This window comes from Saccopteryx leptura, chromosome 3 (assembly GCF_036850995.1).
Source record: "Saccopteryx leptura isolate mSacLep1 chromosome 3, mSacLep1_pri_phased_curated, whole genome shotgun sequence".
Classification (NCBI taxonomy): Eukaryota; Metazoa; Chordata; class Mammalia; order Chiroptera; family Emballonuridae; genus Saccopteryx; species Saccopteryx leptura.
Window position 1 is genome coordinate 283,922,591 of NC_089505.1, and position 26,504 is coordinate 283,949,094.

At 40.5% G+C, this 26,504-nt stretch overlaps 3 protein-coding genes across 4 annotated transcripts in view; 2 read left to right on the forward strand and 1 right to left on the reverse strand.

The window, feature by feature from the left end:
* Nucleotides 1–12,249, forward strand: part of NLRC4 (NLR family CARD domain containing 4) — a 34,522-nt gene extending 22,273 nt beyond the window's left edge. The window contains exon 7 of the mRNA XM_066378566.1: nucleotides 11,957–12,249. Within this exon, the coding sequence (XP_066234663.1) occupies nucleotides 11,957–12,249 (293 nt within the window). The remainder of the gene's footprint in view (nucleotides 1–11,956) is intronic.
* A 519-nt stretch (nucleotides 12,250–12,768) lies between these two features.
* SLC30A6 (solute carrier family 30 member 6) overlaps nucleotides 12,769–26,504 on the reverse strand; it is a 51,411-nt gene continuing 37,675 nt past the window's right edge. For both annotated transcript variants that reach the window (XM_066378578.1, XM_066378577.1), the window contains 3 exons: nucleotides 26,301–26,348; nucleotides 25,111–25,179; nucleotides 12,769–16,644 (listed from right to left, as the gene is read on the reverse strand). In XM_066378578.1, coding sequence (XP_066234675.1) covers nucleotides 16,144–16,644; nucleotides 25,111–25,179; nucleotides 26,301–26,348 — 618 coding nt within the window. In that variant the 3' untranslated portion in view covers nucleotides 12,769–16,143. The remainder of the gene's footprint in view (nucleotides 16,645–25,110; nucleotides 25,180–26,300; nucleotides 26,349–26,504) is intronic.
* LOC136397948 (inositol 1,4,5-triphosphate receptor associated 2-like) lies at nucleotides 19,220–21,281 on the forward strand. The gene is given in 3 exon segments (XM_066372404.1): nucleotides 19,220–20,634; nucleotides 20,637–20,844; nucleotides 20,894–21,281. Coding segments are annotated over 3 exon segments (1,575 nt in total). The 5' UTR covers nucleotides 19,220–19,508; the 3' UTR covers nucleotides 21,135–21,281.

Here is a 26,504-nt window from a genome sequence, read left to right on the forward strand (position 1 = left end):
GTTAGAGACAGACCTGCCCACTCCTTCCACTTGATAGATGTATGAATGACCTGTAGCAACTTAAAGTCTCTATGCCTCAGTTTGCTCATCTGTCAAGTGAGGATAGCTATACTGTAATACAGGGGTCCCCAAACTTTTTACACAGGGGGCTAGTTCACCGTCCCTCAGACCTTTGGAGGGCCAGACTATAAAAAAAAACAACTATGAACAAATCCCTATGCACACTGCACATATCTTATTTTAAAGTAAAAAAACAAAATGGGAACAAATACAATATTTAAAATAAAGAACAAGTAAATTTAAATCAACAAACTGACCAGTATGTCTTTTTTCTTTTTCTTTTTTTTAAAGATTTTATTTATTCATTTTAGAGAGGAGAGAAGGAGAGAGAGAGAAAGGGGGGAGGAGCAGGAAGCATCAACTCCCATATGTGCCTTGACCAGGCAAGCCCAGGGCTTCGAACCGGCGACCTCAGCATTCCAAGTCGACGCTTTATCCACTGTGCTACCACAGGTCAGGCCATGACCAGTATTTCAATAGCAACTATGGGCCTGCTTTTGCCTAATGAGATGGTCAATGTCCGGTTCCATATTTGTCACTGCTAGCCATAACAAGTGATATGACGCGCTTCCGGAGCCCTGACACGTGCGCCCGCGCCACCGGAAGTAGTACTGTACATGAGCTACACCGCGCTTTGCAGCGCTGCCACATATAGTACTCCAGGAGCACAGGATGCAGATGCCTTCTGTGCTCCTCTCACTGACCAGCAATGAAAGAGGTGCCTCTTCCGTAAGTGCAGCAGGGGCCGGATAAATGGCCTCAGGGGGCTGCAAGCAGCCCTTGGGCCTTAGTTTGGGGACCCCTGCTGTAATACTTACCACATTATTGGTTACTCTGCTAATCAGTAACTGAGCTAAACATATAAAGAAGTTCAACACTGACTCATTGTATATGTTCAATAAATGATACTGTGATCGTGGCCTCTATGGGTTTCCAGGAGAACGAGATACTAAGGTTGTCTTTTTTATAAAGCTTCCTCAGCCTGAACTGTGGTGGGGCAGGGGATAAAGTGTTGACATGGAATGCTGAGGTCACAGGTTTGAAACCCTGGGCTTGCCCAGTCAAGGCACATATGAGAATCAACTACTATGAGTTAATACTTCACACTACCCCCACCCCCATTTCTCTCTCTCTCTCAAATCAATAAATGAAACCTTTAAAAAAAAAAAAAAAAAAAAAGCTTCTTCAGCCTACAAAATGAAATAGAACCTGCTCATTTTTATTTATTTATGCAGAGAAAAAGGGATAGGCAGGAGGGAAAGAGAGATGAGAAGCATCAGTTCTTCACTGCAGCACCTTAGTTATTCATTGATTGCTTTCTCATATGTACCTTGAATGGGGGGGGGGGGTTGTCCAGATGAACCAGTGACCCTTTGCTCAAGCCAGTAACCCTGCGCTTAAGATAGTGAGCCTGCACTCAAGCTGGCGACCTTGGGGTTTCGAACCTGGGTCCTCTGCATCCCAGGCCAATGCTCTATCCACTGCACAACCGCCTGGTCAGGCCAACCTGTTCACTTTTGATGTGTAAGATCCTTCCTATAGGAGCTTCAGTTCACCTTCTTCTGTACCTCTAATGACTGTCACGCCTCCCCACCTGCAAGAGGTTCCATCCTCATGGACCTCTTGGTGTTCCCTTAAAATACCTCTGTACATGCACTCCCAATGTCCTTCACCTCCTACAGTCCCTTTAAGACCTAACTTAAATGTCTCCTCGGGGAAATATTCTCCATGCGCTCCCTCTTCTGCACCTCCATGTGCAACCTTCATGTTTTCTTTCAGCCTCTTATCCAGAGTCTTTCCAACTATATTTTTGACTATGACCCACACTTAAAAATACTTTTTTTTTTTTTTTTGTATTTTTCTGAAGCTGGAAACGGGAGAGACAGTCAGACAGACTCCCGCATATGCCCGACCGGGATCCACCCGGCACGCCCACCAGTCTGCCCACCAGGGGGCGATGCTCTGCCCCTCTGGGTGTCGCTCTGCCGCGACCAGAGCCACTCTAGCGCCTGGGGCAGAGGCCAAGGAGCCATCCCCAGCACCCGGGCCATCTTTGCTCCAATGGAGCCTTGGCTGCAGGAGGGGAAGAGAGAGACAGAGAGGAAGGAGGGGGGGTGGAGAAGCAAATGGGCGCTTCTCCTATGTGCCCTGGCCGGAAATCGAACCCGGGTCCCCTGCACGCCAGGCCGACGCTCTACCACTGAGCCAACCGGCCAGGGCTAAAAATACATTTTATCTCATGATCTAAACCACACAGATATATACATTTTAAAAGTTTCACAAAAAAAGCCTGACCAGGCGGTGGCACAGTAGATAGAGCGTCAGATTGGGATGCGGAGGACCCAGGTTCAAGACCCCAAGGTCGCAAGCTTGAGCGTGGGCTCAACTGGTTTGAGCAAAGCTCACCAGCTTGGACCCAAGGTCACTGGTTTGAGCAAGGGTTTACTCGGTCTACTGAAGGCCCACGGTCAAGGCACATATGAGAAAGCAATCAATGAACAACTAAGGTGTCGCATCGAAAAACTGACGATTGATGCTTCTCCTCTCTCTGCGTTCCTGTCAATCCCTCTCTCTGACTCTCACTCTGTCTCTGTTAAAAAAAAAAGGTTTCACAAAAAAAGAAATTATGTGCATGATATACTTACTGTCTATCATTCTATCTTATTTTACTTAAAACAGATGTGGATCGCAACCTATGAAATTTAAAATTTATTTCCTGTTCCACTAAAGGAGGGGATACCCTGTAGTTAAGAAAAAACCACTGCCCTAATTCATATCCTGCCCAGGGTTTTAGCCTAGATACAGAGCTTCTGTTCCTATGGTCACGTCTTGCTCTGAATTTCTGAGCCCATGTGTCTCCTGGTCTGTGTCATCTCCCCCCCTGCAGTGGCTCCTTTCTCTATTCTCCAAGCAATTCGGGTGCAGAGAACAGTCATTTGTCCTTAATTTCTACAAGAAGGCTCCAGTATAATTATGGATATAGCAGATTTACTGAGTGCTTGTGGGTAATTGTGAAAGGCAGGATTGCATGAGAGTTCCGAATGGAAGATTAATTACATTTAACATTGGCGCTTCCACATCCTCAAAGAGATGCTTGGCCATTTCTGCCAATTCAGGCTCCAGCTGCCTGCTAATTGCCTTGGCCTCGTCCCAGCTCCATCTCTTACAGTTAGTTCCCCATGAAACTCCTGGCCCACAGCGTCACCAGTTAATTTAGGTGATGACATTTAGTGATGGGTATGTGTGATGGGTGCAGTGTGTAATGAGAGACAGTCTCTAATTAAAGAAAGACAACCTAATGAGGTGCCACGAGAACAAGATGTAGATGTGAGGTATGAAATTAGACACCATGGTTGGCATGTTCTTCCCTGGAAAAACCCCAAGCCTGGATTGGCCTCAATATTCTACTTCCTCTGTACTTATGGTCAGGCTACGGGGAAAACTCACACAACTTGGCAGATAGATGCACTAGAAGTTCATCGTGACAAATTTCTTTCTTTCTTTTTTTTTTGTATTTTTCTGAAGCTGGAAATGGGGAGAGACAGTCAGACAGACTCCCGCATGCGCCCGACTGGGATCCACCCGGCACGCCCACCAGGGGGCGATGCTCTGCCCACCAGGGGGCGATGCTCTGCCCCTCTGGGGCGTAGCTCTATTGTGACCAGAGCCACTCTAGCACCTGGGGCAGAGGCCAAGGAGCCATCCCCAGCGCCCGGGCCATCTCTGCTCCAATGGAGCCTCGGCTGTGGGAGGGGAAGAGAGAGACAGAGAGGAAGGAGGGGGGGGTGGAGAAGCAAATGGGCGCTTCTCCTATGTGCCCTGGCCGGGAATCGAACCCGGGTCCCCCGCACGCCAGGCCAACGCTCTACCACTGAGCCAACCGGCCAGGGCCATCGTGACAAATTTCAACAAAAATATTTAGAACCAAATGGTAAGAAAACCCTATATATCAAACTGTGGCATCCAGCAAAAGCAAGGCTTGAATATAATTCTCATCACTTTAAGTATTTATATTAAAGATGAAAGGCTGCAAATTAATGGTTCTAAGAAGTAAGAAAAACAAGAGTAGCCCTGGCCGGTTGGCTCAGCGGTAGAGCGTCGGCCTAGCGTGCAGAGGACCCGGGTTCGATTCCCGGCCAGGGCACACAGGAGAAGCGCCCATTTGCTTCTCCACCCCTCCGCCGCGCTTTCTTCTCTGTCTCTCTCTTCCCCTCCCGCAGCCAAGGCTCCACTGGAGCAAAGATGGCCCGGGCGCTGGGGATGGCTCTGTGGCCTCTGCCTCAGGCGCTAGAGTGGCTCTGGTCGCAACATGGCGACGCCCAGGATGGGCAGATTATCGCCCCCTGGTGGGCAGAGCGTAGCCCCTGGTGGGCGTGCCGGGTGGATCCCGGTCGGGCGCATGCGGGAGTCTGTCTGACTGTCTCTCCCCGTTTCCAGCTTCAGAAAAATGAAAAAAAAAAAAAAAAAAAAAAAGAAAAACAAGAGTAAAGCACAAGGTAGTAAACATAAAAGTCTAAGTGTACCTCATTTTATTGTGCTTTCCTTCACTGAGCTTCACAGATGGAGAGTTTTTTTTACAAATTGAAGGCCACACACTCCACCAGCAAAAAGATCACAACTCCCTTTACTGAGGTGGTCTGGAACCACACCCACAATATCTCTGTGGTATGCCTGTATCATCAATGAAACAGAAAACAAAAATAAAGATTAATAAAGCTTAAAATTGATTCTTTAAGAATAAAGCCTGGCTAGGCACATATGACAAGGAATCAATCAATAAACAACTAAAGTGAAGCAACTATGAGTTAATACTTCTCGCTCCCCGTCCTCCTCTCTCTGTAAAATAAATAAAATCTTAAAAATAAACAAACAAATAAATAAAAATATAAATAAAAAGAGTAACAGCCCTGGCTGGATAGCTCAGTTGGTTAGAGCTTCATGCTGAAGCACAGAGGTTGCCGGTTCTGTCTCTGATCAGGGCACATACAGAAAAGCTCAATATTACTGTCTCTCTCTCTTTCTCCGCCCCCCCCTCGCTGAAAGCAATAAATAAAAGTAAAATCAATAAAAAGAGTAGCAAAATTGATAAAAATCAAGCAAGACTGTTGGAAGGAAAAAAGAGCCACAATTTCATTAGTTAAAACGGAGACGCAAGAACGTTTGCAGTAGCTTTATGGAATATTGCCCCCAACTGGAAGCAACTGAGATGTCCTTCAATAGGTGAATGGCTGAACAACTGTGGTGCAGCCACAGTAGTATATTATTGAGTGGTAAAAAGAAATGAGCTATCAAGCCATGAAAAGACATAGGGGAAACTTAAATCATATTGCTATGTGAAAATAGCAAGTCTTAAAGGCTACAAAATGTATGATTCCATTTACACAACATTCTGGAAAAGGTAAAACTATTGAGAGAGTTGAAAGCTCAATGGTTGTCAGGGGATTGGGAGGAAGGGAGAGAGAATTAAACAGATGCAGCTCAAGGAATTTTTTAAGGCAGTGGAACTATTCTGTGTGATAATGTAATTGTGCATAACTGACACTATGCATTTGCTGAAACCCATAGAACTTGACAGCACAAAGAATAAACCTTAATGTATGCAAACTAAAAAAAAATCAGGAGGTCTGGGAAACCCAAGGAGGAAATGCAGAATGCAAAACCATCTAACTATATTACAAACTATGAAACAATCTCACTGCAGGGGATGAAGGGGAAAGAAATTGACCTAAATAACTTTGAAAATGATCTGTAAAACTCAAGGCAAAATAAACTGTATATAAGCACTGTACTGTATCTCAGGGGTCCCCAAACTACGGCCCCCTGAGGCCATTTATCCAGCCCCCGCCACACTTCTGGAAGGGGCATCTCTTTCATTGGTGGTCAGTGAGAGGAGCATAGTTCCCATTGGAATACTGGTCAGTTTGTTGATTTAAATTTACTTGTTCTTTATTTTAAATATTGTATTTGTTCCTGTTTTGTTTTTTTTACTTTAAAATAGGATATGTGCAGTGTGCATAGGGATTTGTTCATAGTTTTTTTATAGTCCGGCCCTCCAACGGTCTGAGGGACAGTGAACTGGCCCCCTGTGTAAAAAGTTTGGGGACCCCTGCTGTATCTGATAGTTATTTTTATTTTTATTTATTTATTCATTTTAGAGGGGAGAGAGAGAGAGAGAGAGAGAGAGAAGGGGGGAGGAGCAGGAAGCTTCAACTCCCATATGTGCCTTGACCAGGCAAGACCAGGGTTTTGAACCGGCAACCTCAGCATTCCAGGTCAACGCTTTATCCACTGCGCCACCACAGGTCAGGCTGTATCTGATAGTTGTATACAGTGGGGTACAAGTTAACAATCCTGATACAATTATACTGGAATCAAACAATTAAGAAAATGGATGGCAGATAGCAGAAGCCAGGTTTCTCAAAGTTGGGGTGGGAATTTATAGCAAGAGGAGGAGGCTACAATGATTCATAGTAATAAATTAGAATTGGAGACAGCAGTATGAACTCATCTCAAGTTTATCTCGATATATAGATGGTTACATATAGAAATATATATATACTATATATATACACATATGTATGTGTGTGTATAGTATAAACAACCCTAATGTCCCTCACTATTGAATGGATAAGCTAAATGTGGTATATCCACACAATAGAGCATTATTGACCCATAAAAAGGAATGGGGTATTGGAACATGCTACAACATGGATGAACCTTGAAAATATCATACTAAATGAAAAAAACCAGGCCTGACCTGTGGTAGCGCAGTGGATAAAGTGTCAACCTGGAATGCTGAGGTCGCCGGTTCAAAACCCTGGGCTTGCCTGGTCAAGGCACAAATGGGAGTTCATGCTTCCTGCTCCTCCTCCCCCCCCCTTCTCTCTCTCTCTCTTCTTTCTCTCTCCTCTCTAAAAATGAATAAATTTTTAAAAATTTAAATGAAAACAACTAGTAAGAAAAGACCACATGTGGTACAATAATGTTTATATTAAATGCCCCAAATAGGCAACTTTATAGTGAGAGAACATAATTTGTGGTTGCCAGGGTCTGGGGTGAGGGGTGAGGACTGGTCCAGGGTGAGGGGTGAGGATTGGAATGACTGCTGATGACTACTAAGTTTCTTTTTTGGGGTGATTAGAATGCACTGGACACTTTTCAAAAGGATTTAATTTACTTGATCCCTCTGTTGAAGTTGGCACTGAGCACGCCCTCCTTTTCAAAATGTTCTCTTGAGCCTAACCAGTGGTGGTGCAGTGGATACAGTGTTGACTTGGGATGCTGAGGTCACCAGCTTGAGTGCAGGGTTACTGGCTTGAGTAAAGAATCATTGATGTGGTCCCAATGTCGCTGGCTTGAGCCTAGAGATTGCTGGCTTTAAGCCCAAGGTCACTGACTTGAGCCCACAGGTCGCTGGCTTGAGCAAGGTGTCACTGGCTCTGCTTGAGCCCCCCAGTCAAAGTCAAGGCACATACAAGAAGCAATCAATGAACAACTAAAGTGAAGCAATTACAAGTTGATGCTTCCCACGCTTCTCCCTCTTGAAAATAAAAAAGTTCTCTTGATTCCATGCCACCTTAGCTACTTCTCAGTCTCCTCTGCAATAGCAATTTCTTTACCCAGATATTAAATGCTCCCACTTTTCCTTAGAGCTTGGTCCTAGGCTCTCTGCTCCTCTTCCTCAGAAACTGCACTCAATCTTAGAGCTTCAGTTGTCATTTTAAAAAATTGTGACTCACAAAATTTTGTTTCTAGCCCATCAGCAATCTGGAACTACCAGAAAGAAATTGTTACTAACTCAGGGATCTATGTCACCTGTTCTAATAAACCTCTCTCCTTTTTCTTCCTTTTTTTTTAAAAAAAAATTTATTTATTGACCTTACAGAGAGAGGAGAGAGATGAGAAAGAGGGATGGACAATGAGAAGTATCAACTCATAGTTACTTCACTTTAGTTGTTCATTGATTGCTTGTTGTATGTGCCTTTACCAGGCAAACCCAGGGTTTTGAATTGGCAACCTCAACATTCCAGGTCACTGCGCCACCAAAAAGAGAGTTGTCATGCCTGACCAGGCAGTGGCGCAGTGGATAGAGCATCGAACTGGGATGCAGAGGACCCAGGTTTGAGACCCCGAGGTCGCCAGCTTGAGCGCGGGCTCATCTGGTTTGAGCAAAGCTCACCAGCTTGGACCCAAGGTCGCTGGCTCGAGCAAGGGGTTACTCAGACCGCTGAAGGCCCATGGTCAAGGCACATATGAGAAAGCAATCAATGAACAACTAAGGTGTTGCAATGTGCAATGAAAAACTAATAATTGATGCTTCTCATTTCTCCGCTCCTGTCTGTCCCTGTCTGTTCCTCTCTCTCTCTGTCTCTGTAAAAAAAAAAAAAAAAAAAAAGATAGGAAAAAAAAAAGAGAGTTGTCACATCTGAAATCCATTATCTGGTTTGTTTTCAAAAATTAAAAAACAACAACAACAACAAAAAAACAGCACTATCACAAGATCCTCAAGTTCTCTGGTAAATCTGGGACCCAATCATACTGCCACGTGGATCCTGATATTACATTTTTATTTTCCAAGTGCTCTTTCTTCTTTTCTAATTGTAATTGAACTTTTAAAAAATATAGCATCTTATTTTTGTGAGTAAATCCAGTACCTTTTTGGGGTTCCTGAAAAATAAGTTTTTAAAGTTTATTTTTCCTGTTGCTAATGTTCCCTCATTTCTTGGGAGTTGGAGGCTGTTCTCAAATGTCTAGTATTCCTGTACTATTTTCTTAACATTTTTTTTTATTCTTAAAATTTTATTGATTGATTTTAGAGAGAAAGGGAGAAAGAGGCAGAAACATCAATTTGTTGTTCCACTTATTTATCCATTCACTGCTTGATTCCTGTATGTGCACTGATCGGGGATCAAACCTGCAACCTTGGCATAGCAGGCCAACGTTCAACCAACTGGGCTACCCGGCCACGGTCAATGTCACAGGGTCCTCACTTCCCTGTGATCACCTCCAGCAAACAGCCCCCCCCCACACACACACACACCCCTGCTGGGAGAATGCAGGTTTTCTGTACAGGTGGGATAAATGTTCTGAAAGGCTGTACCCAGGAATGAGCAAGTAGGCAAATGTTTCCAAACTACTTAAAGGTTTCTAAAAAATGTTGCAGAAAATAAAAATCTTAAGATACATCCATAAAATGTTTTTTAAAAAAGTGGTTAAAGAGTTTTGTTTGAATATGACAAAATTATGTAAGATAGAAGCTGTGTTTTCTCCAGGATGGACATGAACCACTAAACATATCCATACCACCTTGAACGGTGAAATTGCATTAAAGTAATTGAACTTTGAAGAAGAAAAAAAAGGACCCAATGTCAATGTTCTCTTGACATTGCAGAGTGAGGCACAAGTTGATAAGAAGCTCTGTGCCTGAGAAAGGGGTTGACTTTTCAACTGCTTTGCTTCACTGTGGGGATATCAGGAAAGAAAAATGGCTTTTTCTTTGGAGGGCCTTTTTCTTGGAGGCAGTTTGATTTCTCTGGAGAAAGATCCTTCCATTTCCTCCTGGAGCTTATAAACCCACTTGCCAGTATTCTAAGAACAAAGTGGGGTTGGAAGGCTTACTGCCTTCGTGTGCTTCCAGGTACCCTGGCCTACCAACAGCACTGCACACACGTCTAATTTATAATGTATGTTTTTACATTATATTGCAAACCCAACAAGACAGAGACCGCATCTGTCCTTTTCACATACCTCCAGCAGGCATGGAAAAATATTTGCTGAATAAAAACCTGTTAAGAGCTCTGGCAATACTAGACTTTTGTTTAGGATGCAGGCACCCTTCGAGGATCAGAATCCTTCTACCCAGAGCATGTGAGTTCTGCCTGGCATTTGGATCCAGCCACTTCTCTTCTCTGTAGCGCACGTACAGCCCACAGCTCTGAATGTCAGATTCCTTTTCTCTCAGGACCAGTCTGCTCACTGTGATGACAGAAACACTGCAGATTAAATATACAAAATGCATGCCCTTGGATTATGGATTATGTTGCTTGTTCTTGGTTCCTGTGCTTGCACACAATCTAATGATTTATCCAAGAAGCTCTATTACTGAGTTGATACCATTCTTAAACCTTAGTAGATAGCCTGTATAAATAGCTCACCCTCTGAGGGTGGAATGTGATTTAAATTCTTCCTTTTAAAGTAATTTTTGGGTGGTGAAATCTGGTCTGCTAGTCAAGGAGAAAAGAAGTTTCTCTTTGGGAAGGCCTTACGGACACTGACAACTAACATTTGACTGAGTGCATGCCATGCTGGGAAGCACAGGAGAAAGGCAGAGGCAGAAACCGTGAACATGACATAGGCGAGCTGGGAGAAAGCTACCTATAAGGAGTAAATAAGGGCTCCTTCTGAGGAGGAAGGCAGGAGAAAGTGAAGCTCTATGTTTGAGTTACGATGGACACAGGCTAAGCTGGTATAACCAGAGACCCAACTACACCATGGCTTATAGAACTTATCTCCTTATCCTCTAACAATCCGAAGTGAGCAGTCCAGGCAGGTGGGATGGCTTTGCTCTGTGCGGTCTTTCAGACCCAGAAACCTACTTTTTAAATTTATTCCTCTAGTCCTTAAAGAGTTACCTTTGACTTCCTGGTCATGGCTACGGATCGTCACCTTCCCTGTGTAGGAGGTACTTTAGAGTGCCCTGTTCTGCAAGGAATGGGGGAAGTTCCTGAAGTCTGGGGAGGGTTAAAATAAAAATCTCCAAACCCAAATCTTGAGATGCTTACTCAAATTTACAGTTAGGGACATTCCATACCCAAGAAACAGTGAGTAGTGTTTGCTTCTAAGAGGAAATGAGGCCCTGGCCAGGTGATTCAGTGAATAAAACGTGGAACAAGTGCACTAGAGGTTGGGGGTTCAATCCCCAGTCAGGACACGTTCAAGGAGAAATCAATCTGTACACAGCTAAATGGAATAAGCAAGTGAAACAAGCTGATGCTTCTCTCTTTCTCCCGTACTTCCCCCCTTTCTCAAATCAATGGAAAAACTAAAAAAAAAAAAAAAAAAAAAAGGAAGAGGAAATGACCTAAGATAGCTAGAATTTGACTCGTTTTGAAAACAAGCACTATTTAATAGCACCTCACATGCCTCGATTTTTAAGCAATTTTCCATTTCCTGGAACAGTCAGAAAAAGGGAAAAAATATATAATTCACTTATATTAGAAAATCAATATATAATACAATTCTAATTAAATCAATTGTTATAAATTATATTCACATTTTAACTATTTGTTATATAACTTTTTTTTTTTTAATTGAGAGGCAGGGAGGCAAACAGATAAGACTCCAGCATGTGCCCTGACTGGGATTCACCTGATAAGTCCCCTACATGGCGATGCTCTGCCCATCAGGAGCCACTGCTCTGTTGCTTGGGCAACCTAGACATGTTAGTGTCTTAAGTGAGGCCATAGAGCCATACTCCGAATCCAGGGCCAACTTGCTAGAACCATTAGAGCCATGGCTGTGGGAGGACAAGAGGGAAAGAAAGTGAGAAGGGGGGGGGGTGATACAGAAGCAGATGGTGCCCTGACTGGGAATTGAACCCAGGAATTCCACACCCCGGGCCAACGCTCTACCATTGATCAAACTGGCCAGGGCCATTAACTATTTGTTATGAATTAATTATAATTACATTAATTATACTGATTAAATACTAATTACTATTTATCAGATTCCCTTACACAAATTTATGAATAATATAATTTTGAATACAATGGACCAGATGATTATTGCCCTATTTATAGAGAATTTCTAAAGCAAAGCCATGGTCCAAAGACTGCCATTTGTCTTTGAAAAAATGTTTTGCTTCCAACTAAAAGACTGATTTCTATTTTTTTACCAGGTGCATTTTTTGAAAAAAACCCTCTGAAAAACTTCCAGCATCTGGATTTGGCAGGACACAGTGTGAGCAGTGATGGATGGCTTACCTTCATGGGTGTATTTGAAAATCTTAAGCAATTAGTGTTTTTTGACTTCAGTACTCCAAGATTTTTACCCGATGCAGCATTAGTCAGAAAACTTGGCCATGTGTTATCTAAGCTAACTTTTTTGCAAGAAGCTAGGCTTGTTGGGTGGCAATTTGATGATGATGATGTCAGTGTTATTAAAGGTGCTTTTAAACTAGTAACTGCTTAAATAAACAGAGCCCTGAGCCCTTGAAAGCTCTGGGGATTCCATTATTTTCAGCCTGGTGATTTAAAATTTTTTGTTCATATAGTCCAAGAGTCTGGAAGTATATGGCTCTTTTATACACCTAAAAATTATCCATGTCAACAACTCACCTCTTCTAAACCTCCTCTTCCTTTACTGGTTTCAGGATGATGTGTGGCAGTATCACCTACTTAGCTGGTCTCTTGCATGGAAATCTGCTTTCTTAGTTTCATCATTCAGGAAAATGAGGCCATAGAGGAAAAAGTGGGAGGGAGTTTACTGCTGTGTCTCATCACTCCTACTATGATTATCAGCTACTTGAAGGGGACTGTTATGCAGCCTGGGTTCCCACAGTCCTAATAGCAGGTCACAAGAATTGATATAGTGTATGCATATTTGCTTAGTTCAGTGCCTGGCATGTACTAAATTCTCAACAAGTATTTGCTAAATATGAAATAATTAAATTACCAATAAATAGCTACCGAATAAAGAAACAAGCCAAAATTATTTAAAACCACAGAAAACTCCATGTCTGTCTTTTATTAAAAAAAGTTTAAATCAAACAATTTGGAATGTGAAAAGCCATTTCTTATACAAGAAGCAGATCAGACTCCCAAAAAGACTGGCATTCTTTAGTCAAGCAAAAAAAAAAAAAAAAAAAAATGGCAGTTTATGAGCAGCTAAATCAGAAGCTTGAAATTCTGGTCCTCCCCAGTTGCTGATACATACCTGTAATTTCAACAGTGACTTCAGAGATCAAGGAAGAGATCAAAATGTACCCCATTCTTTCATACCTTATGGAAACTAAGGGTACTGTGTCCTAATCTTTTCTCCAACACCCTGAAAAAATAATCCTTTCCCACAAAGAAAGAAGTCTAAGAAAAACCTGTTTAAACAGATTTAAAGATTTATTCGAGGCACGTCTGAAATGAAACGCTAAAAGGTGTCAGCGTGCAGTTCGCCCTCCATTCTCATGGCACCTCACATTAAAGGCTTGGATGTTGGTGTAGGGAACACATGGCCTGCATGTTGAGGTAGTCACTGGGAAGAAATTCTGAGCACAATATTCTGTTTAATACTGGGCATAGTCTATAAATTTAGTCATAAAATTTTAGAGCTGACAGTTTACAGATCAACTAATTCATTCCCTACCCTAACTTTACAGATGAGAAAGCTCAAGGAAGTTAAATGCCTTGCCCGTGGTTACGAAACTACTTACATAGTGGCAATGTCGGGATTGGTATCCAAGCCTTTGTCTAGCAGTCCAATGTTTCTTCCATTACAAACTATGATTTCTCAAACAAGGTTAATCACAGTCCTGGGCCAAGTATTTAATCTGAACTTCCTCTTTTTTTGTCTACCTTCAAATAACTCTGGGGTGAGATTTACTAGTAGGACTACCACTTAAAGGCCTATATTGACCAAGTTTCTTGTTTTCAAATCCAGAAGCTGGCCAGAGCTTGGCAAATAAGGCTTTTTTTTTTTTTTTTTTTTTTTTGTACTTTTCTGAAGCTGGAAAAGGGGCGAGACAGTCAGACAGACTCCCGCATGCACCCGACTGGGATCCACCCGGCACACTCACCAGGGGGCGACGCTCTGCCCACCAGGGGGCGATGCTCTGCCCCTCCCGGGCGTCGCTCTATTGCGACCAAGGCCACTCTAGCGCCTGGGGCAGAGGCCAAGGAGCCATCCCCAGTGCCCGGGCCATCTTTGCTCCAATGGAGCCTCGGCTGTGGGAGGGGAAGAGAGAGACAGAGAGGAAGGAGAGGGGGAGGGGTGGAGAAGCAGATGGGCGCTTCTCCTGTGTGCCCTGGCCGGGAATCGAACCCAGGACTTCTGCACGCCAGGCCGACGCTCTCTACCACTGAGCCAACCGGCCAGGGCCAATAAGACTTCTTTTTATAATAACGAGTGGACCAAAGTCACCAGCAGCTGTTGGCATTACTGAATTTCAGCAAGTAAAGCCAATTCCTTCAGAACCCACAGGCAAGTTCTCAAAATAGCGTAGGTGGGCATGAAAGCACCTTTGGTGAGACAACTGCACAGGTGTTGCTCCTGAATAGGTGTTGAGAAAGTAGGCATTTAACCTCACACAGAACTGTGTTCAGCACCTGGACACTTTAAAAATCCCATGGGGATAGAGAAGATGTGCATAGGGTGGCAGCACATACCTCTTAATCATCACTCAGTACATGACAGTTCTTCAGATTTCATGCATGACTCAAATTCACATTTAGATGAGGTCAATAGAGGAAAAATCGCCCTGTAATAGCAGACCAATAATAGGTATAGTAATAGTTGACAAACATAAGACAAAGGACAAGAAACAGCTTTCCTTATTACATTTTACAATTTCCTTTTCCCCAGCAGTCAACGTAGTGTAAACTATTTCTTCAGTAGGTCAAATGCCTGAACAGGGTCACACATGGGAAGACAATGACCAACTCCTCACCAAGCAAAAGTATCTGCGACATGGTCACTTATGATTGTAGGACAGCTGCAGTTCAGCTTGATAGAGACGGCTTCTTAGATGTTTGTTATTCCACAGTGAGGACATAGGATTTGAAAGTGTTGTTCATATTTAAAAGTGGATGAGTTGATTGAAGAAACTGTTACAAATTCTACAAAAAACAAGTCTTCTCTAGATAGCTGGCTGATGGCTGGAAAAGTCACAAATCTCCAGGAGTTACTGGATTCGAGAAAAGGTAAATCCACTCTGAAAATTCCTTTTTAAAATACTAATCATAAAACTTATAATGAAAAAGAAAACTCATGGGTAATTTGTGACTGCTGCTTGTTATATTTTATAAGTAATACTGGCTACATTGGAAAGTCTTTAACATTTGCAGTTGGAAAAGAATTAGAAAATAAAATAATCTATATATTCTCATACTTCATCACAGATTAAAATTCACTACATTTGACAAAGCAAAACAAAGTACCGTTAATAAGAAACTGACTGTAGCAGATCTGAAAATACTGTATCCTATAATCTAAGGTCCATTAACTTTGGTAAAATTATATAATATAAACTCAACTTGATTATGCAACTTTGAAAAGATACCAAATCCAATATTAGTATGGAATTTCATATATTTTGGTAACATATTTGATGTTTTGTTAATGAGAAATTAAAAAGTCAACCAATAAAAAAGTGACAAAAATTCCATCATGTCCGTACCTGATTATACAATATGTAAGACAGAAAACTGGGGTTCTTTCATTGCACACTACCACAGGATTCGGTACTCATTAAACAGAATAAAACACTTTGAGAACCATGATCTATTTACAAATGCACTGAAATTTTTAAATGACAAAAACTGGGTAGTAGAATACATTGCAAAATTTCTGATAAAACTGTTTGCTTTTACTTAGTAAGACATGATTCAGGAAAACCTCAAAGAAAAATGTAGCAATTAAGTTTGGAAAAGCTATAAAAGAGACATATTTTTATATAGGATATTTTTTTCCTTTCCTAAAATGTGTATCATTATTCAAGAAACAGTTTTATAAATTTCACTGAAGAAAATATTCTATTTTTAATAATGCGATAGATCTACCCCATTAAGTGGTTCGCTTGTAAAGGTAATCTCATATCACACTGTAGTGAACCACAAAACCAAAGATAGCAAAATTCAAATTTAGAGAAATACACTTTCTAAAGGAAGCCTTTTTAAAGCCTACAACACTTAGAAGGTTCTCACTTCCCTAGATACATTTTACAAAAATACAGTTTCATTGGTTTCATATAATGTGAACTAGCCTACTATTCTTTAACGTTTATAATAAATGATTGAACAGTCAATGCAAAGTTGGATTACTAATGAAATCAGAAGTCAAAGAGTCAATATTCCTCATAAAATAAATTAAAGTACGTCATGGTCTTGGTTGTCCAATTCTATTGTTAGTTCCATATCTACTTGGTATATTTGTGAAACCAGTCCTGAATCCTTGGGTTGCTTCAATTCCTAGAGCTCCAAGTCCTTGATTAAGCATGTTGCTATAAGGTATGTGTCCATGATTATGACCCAAACCATAAGGTCTTGTTTGTGTGTTTAGAAGAATAACTGGGCTCACATTTTTTCCAGGACTGTTAAATGAAAATTCTGGAGGTGGACTACTAGGTTTAGTTGGAGTTGATGTGACGAGATTCAACTCGTCAGTGCCCTTTAAAAGAGGCATTGGGATTATGTGATGATCTGAAAAATTTAGGACATTTGCTGCAACAGGCCCAGACAGTAAGGCAGGCCTTATCCAGTCATCCTTGAAAATCTGAACAGTCAGTGTAGACACTAGAGTGTACAGCCTGTTGGTCACATGAGCAAGAACCATTTGTTCATTTGCATCTCGTCGAATTCTTACATGCACTGATCCAGCCTAAAACGGGCAAAATCATAAGAAAGACACTGCTTAGAATACACTACTGAAAAGTCCATTAGAAATGAATATTTTATTTGAGTTTGTTGAAATAGTACTAGGTATTTAATACAAGAGAAAGCTTAATGTCTTGACATTCCTTAAAGACTACTTAGTAATGTTTATCAAGGTGAAGAGTTAAGTAATTTCTGACTCTTTAAATAAAACATGATATTTTAAATATATATATAAAAGAAGGGAAATCCATGTAAGAGGAAGACAGGCATGTTATAACATAAGGCAGAATATAAATAAATAAAAAATGTAATGGAAGGTCAGAAAAGGGAGATATTAATTCAAATTGAGGAAGACATCAAGAAAAAATTATATTTGATCTAGGGTTGATGATTAAATGCAATTTCAAAAGGTGGAGACAGTCTTAGAAAATAGCCATTAAAATAGATGGCAGGCTGTGAGCAACAATAAGCAATATCACTAATATGTAAAGAAGTACAAATATTTCAGGAAGCAGAAAAAGAATAAAAGAAAAGAAAGGACTAAAGGAAGAAAAAAGAAAACAAAGAAAGAATGGAAAGAAGTAAGGTAGGTTATTAGGTTAAAAAGAAAAGCTAGAAGAGGGAGCTAAATATCATGATAAGTTTTAACAGCAGCAATAAGAGCAATAAAATAATATGAGTTCAGAAAAATTATAGGTATGGATGATTGCCAATTATGTAGGAAATAATTGCAACAGTCTAGAGTAAAAATGAAGAGGTCTGACACAGGACAAACATAGTAAGATCAGAGAGGGTCATAGAGATTCATGATATTCCATAGTTAGTAGTGAGAGAACTTGATACCCAACTGGATGTAATGGATGAGGGAGATGGACTCATCAAAGATGATCTCAAGGTTTCTAGCCTAGGTTACTAGGAGGATAGAGAGCACCAGTATTACAATGAAGGTTAGAAATCTGTTTATAACTTGAAAAGACATTTATCATATATTACATTTCTAAAATAGATAATAAAATAGTATCATATTTACAATAATGATCCTATTTTGATTAAAACAGAAAAATATCAAGAGACAGCACTTATCTTTAGATGATAGAATTACTAAGGATTTTTATTCTCTTTTTGACTTAGTTGTAAATTCTAATTTTTATAATAATTGGGTATTATTTGTATAATTAAATATTAAAATATACAATAAATATAAATAAAATATCCAACATATTCCATATTGATTTCTAGATAAACTCAGATTTGCAAAAAAAAGAAAATAATTTTAACAAAGTATAAACTGCACATAAATTGAACAGTTGGTTTAGTTAAAAAAAGTATAAATCTATTTGAGTAGTAATAAAAATTATTATCATGAGCTCTGGTTGCAACAGAGCGATGCCCGGGAGGGGCAGAGCATCGCCCCCTGGTGGGCGTGCTGGGTGGATCCCGGTTGGGCGCATGCGGGAGTCTGTCTGATTGTCTCTCCCCATTTCCAGCTTCAGAAAAATACAAGAAAAAAAAAAAAATTATTATCATGAGATAGAGAAAATATATTGTGTAAATTTGACTTTTAGTTTGATTACTTTTAGGTAAAACAAGTTATGTCTAGAAATCAAGGCAGCTTTGCCTGACTGGTGGTGGTGCAGTGGATAGAGTGTAGACCTGGAATGCTGAGGTCCCAGGTTCGAAACCCAAGGTCACCAGCCTGAATGACGGCTCATCCAGCTTGAGCGATGGCTCATTAGCCTGAACCCAGGGTTGCTAGCTTGAGTGTGGGATCATGTTAATGGGCACTGGCTTGTGCCCAAAGGTCACTGGCTAGAGCAAGGGGTCACTGGCTCAGCTTAAGCCCCTCAGCACCCCCTCCCCACCCACCCCCACCATCAAGTCACGTATGAGAAGCAACCAATGAACAACTACAGTGCCTCAAATAAGACTTGATGCTCCTCATCTCCCTCCCTTCCTCTCTTGCTTAAAAAAAAAAGAAAATCAAGACAGCTTTGATTTCTCCCTTTCCTTTGCCACTCCTACTGGTCTTCTTTCAATCTGATATGGAAAACACAGTAAAATAAATGAAAACCACTCCCTAGTATGAGATTGAACAGAGCCTCCTTTGATTATGCCGTCTGCATTAACCTATGGCTTTCGTGACAACTATTCTTGGCAGCTCAAAAGCTTTTTTAGTAATCTCCTTGGTCTTAATTAGGCATTACCATCAGTACAGTTGTAGGATGGTTAAGTTCTGAATAGCTGAGATGATTTTGTTCCTTGTGTTTATAAGCCACCAAGCTTATTAAACACTTGCCTACTAATTTACTGATATCAGTACAATTAAAAGAATGATTAAAAATGAACTATGTTGAGATGGTCGCTTCTCCTTGTGCCCTGACCGGGAATTGAACCTGGGACATCCACATGCTGGGTTGACGCTCTACCACTGGGCCACCTGGCCAGGACCCAGAATGTAATGAATTAATCACTATCCTGTGAGTCTGATCTCAGCTGCACAGATAACCAGTTATCATTTACATCCTCTGGGCATCAATGCTCTCCTGATGTCAGACCTCTCATGGGATTCTGGGATTCTGAGCCTCTGCTTCTAGGGTTCTCATCATTGCAGTGCAAGCACAGGCTACTGGAGAGAGGATTTCTGCACCAGTCGGCAACAATTGAGTCACTAAGAAAGAAGTTACTGAATGGATAAGTCCATGGCTTGCTGTTTCAGAGCTGTTTAGATGAGGAATTTTCTCATTATGACTCCTTGTCCTGCGCAGATACAATTCAACGTCCTCAAGAACAACTGAACCAGTGTTGCCATAAACAATGTAGTGATCAAGAAGCAAGAATACATCCAATACCCCTGACCTTCAAACATACATGCTCGTACACTCCTCTGCTGGGTTCCCAAGCCCTACAGTTGGTCCCTACCCAGGAACAGATCTTTCCTATTGCATCAGGATGAATAATGATTTAAGTATGGAAGAGAATGGTATTGAATGCTTATATTCTGAGAGCCTGCCAGAGTCCAGTAAATATTCCACACTTTCATCTCTTGGACACATTTTATCCACTGAGAGTACTATAACTTCAAGCGATACTGGATCAGAAACTTTGAATATAGCTTCTGGTGACCTTGACTGTAAATCACTCTGTGAGAAAGAGGAGGAGGCAAGATCAGATTCTGCTATGATCAAAGTCAAAGATACAAGTCCAGCCCATGAGAATATTTCACTCCAAGGCTCAGTGAATGAGAATAAAACTATGTTGAATCTGGAAGCCAAAGAGGGACCAAAAACAATAGAAGAACATAGAAAAGAATGTGTTGTAGGAAACACTGATGTTTCCTCTCTTCCTGTAACCACTGTGAAATCGGTTAACTTTAAACAAAATGACAACACTTCTGCTAATGAGAAGGAGGTAGAGGCTGAATTTCTCAGATTATCTTTGGGATTTAAGTGTGACTGGTTTACCTTGGAGAAAAGAGTGAAGCTTGAAGAAAGAACCCGTGACTTGGCAGAAGAAAATTTGAAAAAAGAAATCAATAACTGTTTAAAGCTGCTAGAGTCTTTAACACCTCTTTGTTAAGATGACAACCAGGCCCAGGAAATTATTAAGAAGCTGGAGAAGAGTATAAAGTTACTTGGCCAGTGTACAACATGAGTGGCCAGTAGGGCTGAAATGTTGGGAGCCATTAATCAGGAAAACAGGGTTAGTAAAGCAGTTGAAGTGATGATTCAGCATGTGGAGAACTTGAAGAGAATGTATGCCAAAGAACATACTGAATTAGAAGAACTGAAACAGGTTCTTTTGCAAAATGAAAGGTCTTTTAACCCTCTGGACAATGAAGATGATTGCCAAGTTAAAAAACACTTAGCTTCTCTAAACTCCAAGCCACCTTCTCTTCGAAGAATGACGATTGCTTCTTTAGCCAGAAATATTGGAAATGCAGCAATGGTGGCTGGGATGGAGAAGAACGATCGATTCAGTAGGAGGTTGAGCAGTTGGTTATTTTGGGGTCAAAGCAGAGTGAACACCGCCCCCCATTACATCGATTTACCAGCACTTATTCCTGGGCAGATGGCGAAGAAGAAAAGTGTAAGCTAAAAACTAAAGATGATGTAGAATCACCTAGAGAAAAAATAGTAGAAAGGACAAGAAAGCCAAGTTTTTCTGAAAAGAGAACTAATCCATCAAACTGGGATGTCTGCTCAGTGTAAGTTGTCTACCTGCCAAGTTACATCATTTTAGTGGAATGGGGAAAGTTATGACACAATAGCTTTCTGGGCAACAAATCTCAAGACTTCTTTCAGAAAGGCTAAGGCCCTTTGGCTTTCTGTTGCGTTGATTGTACTGTTTGCGGCTTTGATGAGCTTCCTCACAGGTGGGTTTTTCCAAAAGTCGGTGGATGCTGCTCCCACCCAGGATGGAGCAACCTGGATGTCTCTAGAACATATCTTGTGGCCATTTACCAGACTCCAACGCAACGGGCCACCACCAGTGTGACTGTTCAACATCCTAATGTTTGTATCTTTATTTTTAAAGTTTTAGTATTTGAATTTTGTAAATTAGTAACTTTTAGCTGGGCGAATATAGCATGGAACTAGAAGTTCTCAGAATGACTAAGATTTTAAAATTCTCTCTTTTTGTGATCACTTCTCCATGACTTTTTTTTTTTTTTTTTTTCTGAAGCTGGAAACAGGGAGAGACAGTCAGACAGACTCCCGCATGCGCCCGACCGGGATCCACCCGGCACGCCCACCAGGGGCGACGCTCTGCCCACCAGGGGGCGATGCTCTGCCCATCCTGGGCGTCGCCATGTTGCGACCAGAGCCACTCTAGCGCCTGGGGCAGAGGCCACAGAGCCATCCCCAGCGCCCGGGCCATCTTTGCTCCAATGGAGCCTTGGTTGCGGGAGGGGAAGAGAGAGACAGAGAGGAAAGCGCGGCGGAGGGGTGGAGAAGCAAATGGGCGCTTCTCCTGTGTGCCCTGGCCGGGAATCGAACCCGGGTCCTCCGCACGCTAGGCCGACGCTCTACCGCTGAGCCAACCGGCCAGGGCCCCCATGACTTTTTAATGAGCTTTTTGAGGAGATATATTGTTAAAATTTATTGAAATAAAGAGTCATTAAATCTTCAAAAAAAAATGAACTATGTTTTTGGAGGAATATAAATTAATATAATCATTTTTGGAAAGCAATCAGGCAAATGGCATCAAAATCCATAAAAAGTATAATATTCTTTTACTCACAAAAACCCCTTCTAAAAATGAATCTTTCTTTATTTATACATTTTTCTTTTTTTATGTTTTTAATTTAGTGAGAGGAGGGGAGGCAGAGAGACAGACTCCCGCCTGCACCCCAACTGGGATCCACCCAGCAAGCCCACTGGGTGGTCGGCAAACTCATTAGTCAACAGAGCCAAATATCAACAGTACAATGACTGAAATTTCTTTTGAGAGCCAAATATTTTAATTTAAACTACATAGGTAGGTACATTGTTATTAACTTAATTAGGGTACTCCTAAGCTGGCCTTTGCTAAAAACTCAAGGGGCCAAAGAGTTGCATGTGGCTTGTGAGCCACAGTTTGCTGACCACTGCACTAGGGGGTGATGCTCTGCCTATCTGGGGCATTGCTTCATTGCTCAGCAACCAAGCTCTTCTTAGTGCCTGAGGCGGAGGCCATGGAGCCGTCCTCAGCGCCCATGGCCAACTCACTCCAATTGAGCCATGGCTGCAGGAGGGGAAGAAAGAGAGAGAAAGAGAGAGAGAGAGAGAAAGAGAGAGAGAGGGAGAAAAGGAAAGAGAGAAAGAGAAGCAAGAGGGGGATGGTGGAGAAGCAGATATGGGCGCTTCTCCTGTGTGCCCTATCTGGGAATCGAACCTGGGACATCCACATGCTGGGCTGACGCTCTACCTCCGAGCCAACTGGCCAGGGCCTAAAAATTAATCTTTTTTTTATTTTTTAAGATTTTATTTATTCATTTTAGAGAGGGGAAAGAGGCGGGGGGAGCAGGAATTATCAACTCCCATATGTTCCTTGACTGGGCAAGCCCAGGGTTTCAAACCATCAACCTCAGCATTCCAGGTTGATGCTCTATCCACTGGGCCACCACAGGCCAGGCTAAAAATTAATCCTAAGGAATAATCATGAGGCTGATGCCACTAGGGTCTCTGCCCATCTGTTTACAGATGCAGAAACAATTTTTTTATAAAACAAAAAAATAATCACAAGTATATATAAAGATTATGCCAGAAAAATATTCATCTCAGCCTAGTTTATATGGGAACAATGGAAAACAACTTGTTTAATACAGGAACAATTAAATAAAATTTGACATATTCATATAATATAAAGCTGCAGTCATTAAAAATTATGTTAGTAGTATTCTTAGAAGACAGGATCAGTGGTGGCACATTTAAAAAATACCCCAAATATTACCATAAAAACAGAGAAACCAAGACAGCAAATCCACAAACCTATAAAGAACATCTACAAAAAACTAGTTAACATGGCACTCCTAAGAAACCCCAAATGCAAGCTGTAGACCTGCAAAGTGTCAGTATCTGTGGAGGAGGAAGCAACAGGGCATCAAACTGACCTAAAAACCCCAAAGCAGCCAAGCGGTATTTAATGGAAATCTAGGACAGCGAATCTGAGAAAGGCAGCTAGGTCTGCAATAAGATATGAAGAGCTGGAGCCGTCTTAACCCCAGAACTCTCAAAAGTAACCAAGCAAAGCCCCACATTAAGAAGAAACAACTCGGAACAGAATCCCAGTTGAGCGGCACAGCAGAGACAAAGGATAAAGGAGGCAGATAGAAATGGAAGAGAAACAGAGCCAGGGGAAAGAAAAAACTGTGACTTCACAGACTCATCAGAAAAGGGCAGTCCAGAGCCATGAACTTAGACATACTACCCTAAACCACCCCTTATGTCGAAGTTCAGGAAAACTAATTTCACATAAAAAGAAACAGAAAAGGGCTGAATCCAAATCCCACACAAAGTTATTACAAGAAAAAAAAGGAAATAAAGAACAGATTAAAAGATCACCAGGAAGATTTGCTACAAAACTGATGAGAAGTATACCCCACTTTATCAAAACAAGACAAAGGACATGAAACAAGAACAATATAAATCAAAATTAGAAAACCTCAGAAACGAGATAATTAGAAATATTAGGGAAAAAATTACTTTATAAATTAAGAATAAACTAGAAGGAATACAAAAGCATAAACATACAAGTGTACTGTGAAAGAAATAAAAGGTGAAAAGGAAAGCTTTCAAAATCAAAGGCAATGCAGATAAAACAAATACCCAAAAAAGGCAAAAATCCAACATGATTATAATAGAAGTTCACAAAGAAGAAAATCAAAGCAAGAGACCAGAATAAATATGAAATACTATAATTAAAGAAAACTTCCCTGAAAGTTAAAAAAAATTGTTTTCAAAGTAACATTACTGAAAGGGTATACTGCATACCTGAAATAGTTGACCAAGAATGACTAACACCAAGATATTCTAGTAAAATTATTAGACTAAAAAAAAAGTATTTTGGGGATCTAGGCAAAAAGATCAAGTCACATATATAGGAGAAAAAAACACATACCAGCCTTTTATTACAACAATGCTTTATGCCTAAGGTGAATGGAGTGATATACATTATTTAAGAAACTCAAGAAAACAAAATATGTGCCAAAATGATTAAGTATAATATCCACAGTTTTCAATATTCAGGAATTTAGTGAACGTTCTCCAGGGCCCTTCCTGAAGAACTTACTAGAGAATGAGTTTTAGATACAATGACAAGAGAGGGGAAGAGTAGGGGGCAGTAGAGAGAAGGAAGCCATTTTTCCAGTAAAAGAGCATAATGTGAAACTCAAGTCTGAAATGTGGATAATATTGTTGAGCTATTGGACTAATCCTACTCTGCCTACCTCTGGAATTTGTGTTATATTAGAAAAACCAAATCCTATCATTTACTTTTAAATTCAAAGAGTAATATTTAGTGATAAAAAACCTGTTAAAATTATGGTGATTAATTTTTTTCTGAGTACTTTATGTTCCTCATCGTTCCTGATATAGAAATGAAACCACACCATAAAAAGTCTCTCTAGTAATAAGGTTCAAACTGGATTAGAAAACATGGAATTTTATGCTGCAGCAAGTTTTTTATTATAATTCCTTAACATATTCAACAAAATCTCCAAAATTAGAACTGTAATTAAAATACTTCAGAATGTGTGAGCATGAATTTGTCTTCTCTGGACAGTTCAGTATTAAGATCATTTGGTTTGAAAGAAAAAAACCCCATCTCTCCATTAATCTCAATTAGGTTCCTGAAAACACCTACATTTTAGACTCTACTGAACAAAAATGAGAATCAAAAGCTCTATAAAAATTTTAAAGAAATAGTTTTTGCAGTTTTGAAAATTATAAACTATACTTTAAATTATAACTAAAGTAACATGTAGAAAACATACCAATGAGCCAAAACCTAGGGTCCAAAAATGCTCATTTCGGACTTCTAAAACTCCATCCAAGGTAGATACCTGTTCAAAAACACAGAATTAGGGTTGTTTGTACTTGACATGTCCAACACAGGTCAGTCACACTATGGACCTGCTCTCAGCCTAGGAATAACATGGCCAAACCCTGCATGAGGACTCTCATTAGCCAAGAGAAGTCCCAGACCACTCACTTAAAATACCATTTCTGCTTATTCAGTAGAGCCAAGGCCTCATTTTCCCAATCTGTCTGCACCAATTTTTCTAGATTCAGGTCTTTATATCCCCCCATCCTTACCTTGATCAACAGTGCTCTTTCATTTTAACAATATGGCATATATTTATATCCAGCATTTGTGCTATCAGTTTTTTTTCCCTCTTATTAGTCCTTTCTCTGAATTCCCTTTTAACAAATTTCTGCACAATAAAGAATGTTATTTGGATGTGGGCCAAAAGGAAATTCCAAGTTCAGATATATAATGCATGGCCCATTGGTACAGTGGCATAGGCTCCAAGTACCCAGCTGTATTGATAAAAGTGGCCTCTGTGATACTGACAACCAAGTTTAAAATCCTCCCATGATCCAAATAATTCAATTATCTTATTCCTTCATTAGTCAACAGTTGGAAATTTATAACAATATAAAATCTAAATCCACAAATCAAGATGTTAGGTGGTGCCCTGGCCAGTTAGCTCAGCTGCTTAGAGCATTGTCCTGATATGCCAAGGTTGCGGAGTTGATCCCCCATGAGGGCACATACAAGAATCAACCAATTAATGCATAAATAAGTGGAACAACAAATCAATGTTTCTCTCTCTCTCTGTCCTATCCCTTACTCCCTCTCTAAAAACTAATAAAAATAAAATCAATAAAAACAAATTTTAAAATTTTAAATTATTTTTTAAAAAGATGTTAAGTGATAAGCAATGAACACATAAAAATGGATTTTGACTTAAATCCCTAGGTTTAAATACAGAATCATAAAAATCACAGCACTTATATATATGTAGTAGGGTGGTATTTAGACTATTACCTTACACATTTATTTCAAGTGAATTGGCTTCCCCTAAAATTCTAGATAGGGCTGAATAAAGTATTATTTGTACCTACTCTTTGCATTCTCTAATTATAAATTTAAATGATTTTATTTATTATTCCATCTTACCTCTCTGATAAGTTTGTCCAATTGACCAATAACATGGGGTGGTGTTGTCTGGAAAAAAAAATAAAATATGTATCAAGCGAGTTCAAAAAATTTTTTGCAAGAATGGTTCAGAAACTAACATTATTGGGTCTTATACCAACCTTTGCTTCATTTCACATGTGCCCTATCATGATTTAGGGAACAGAGGTCTCAACTGGCCCCAGT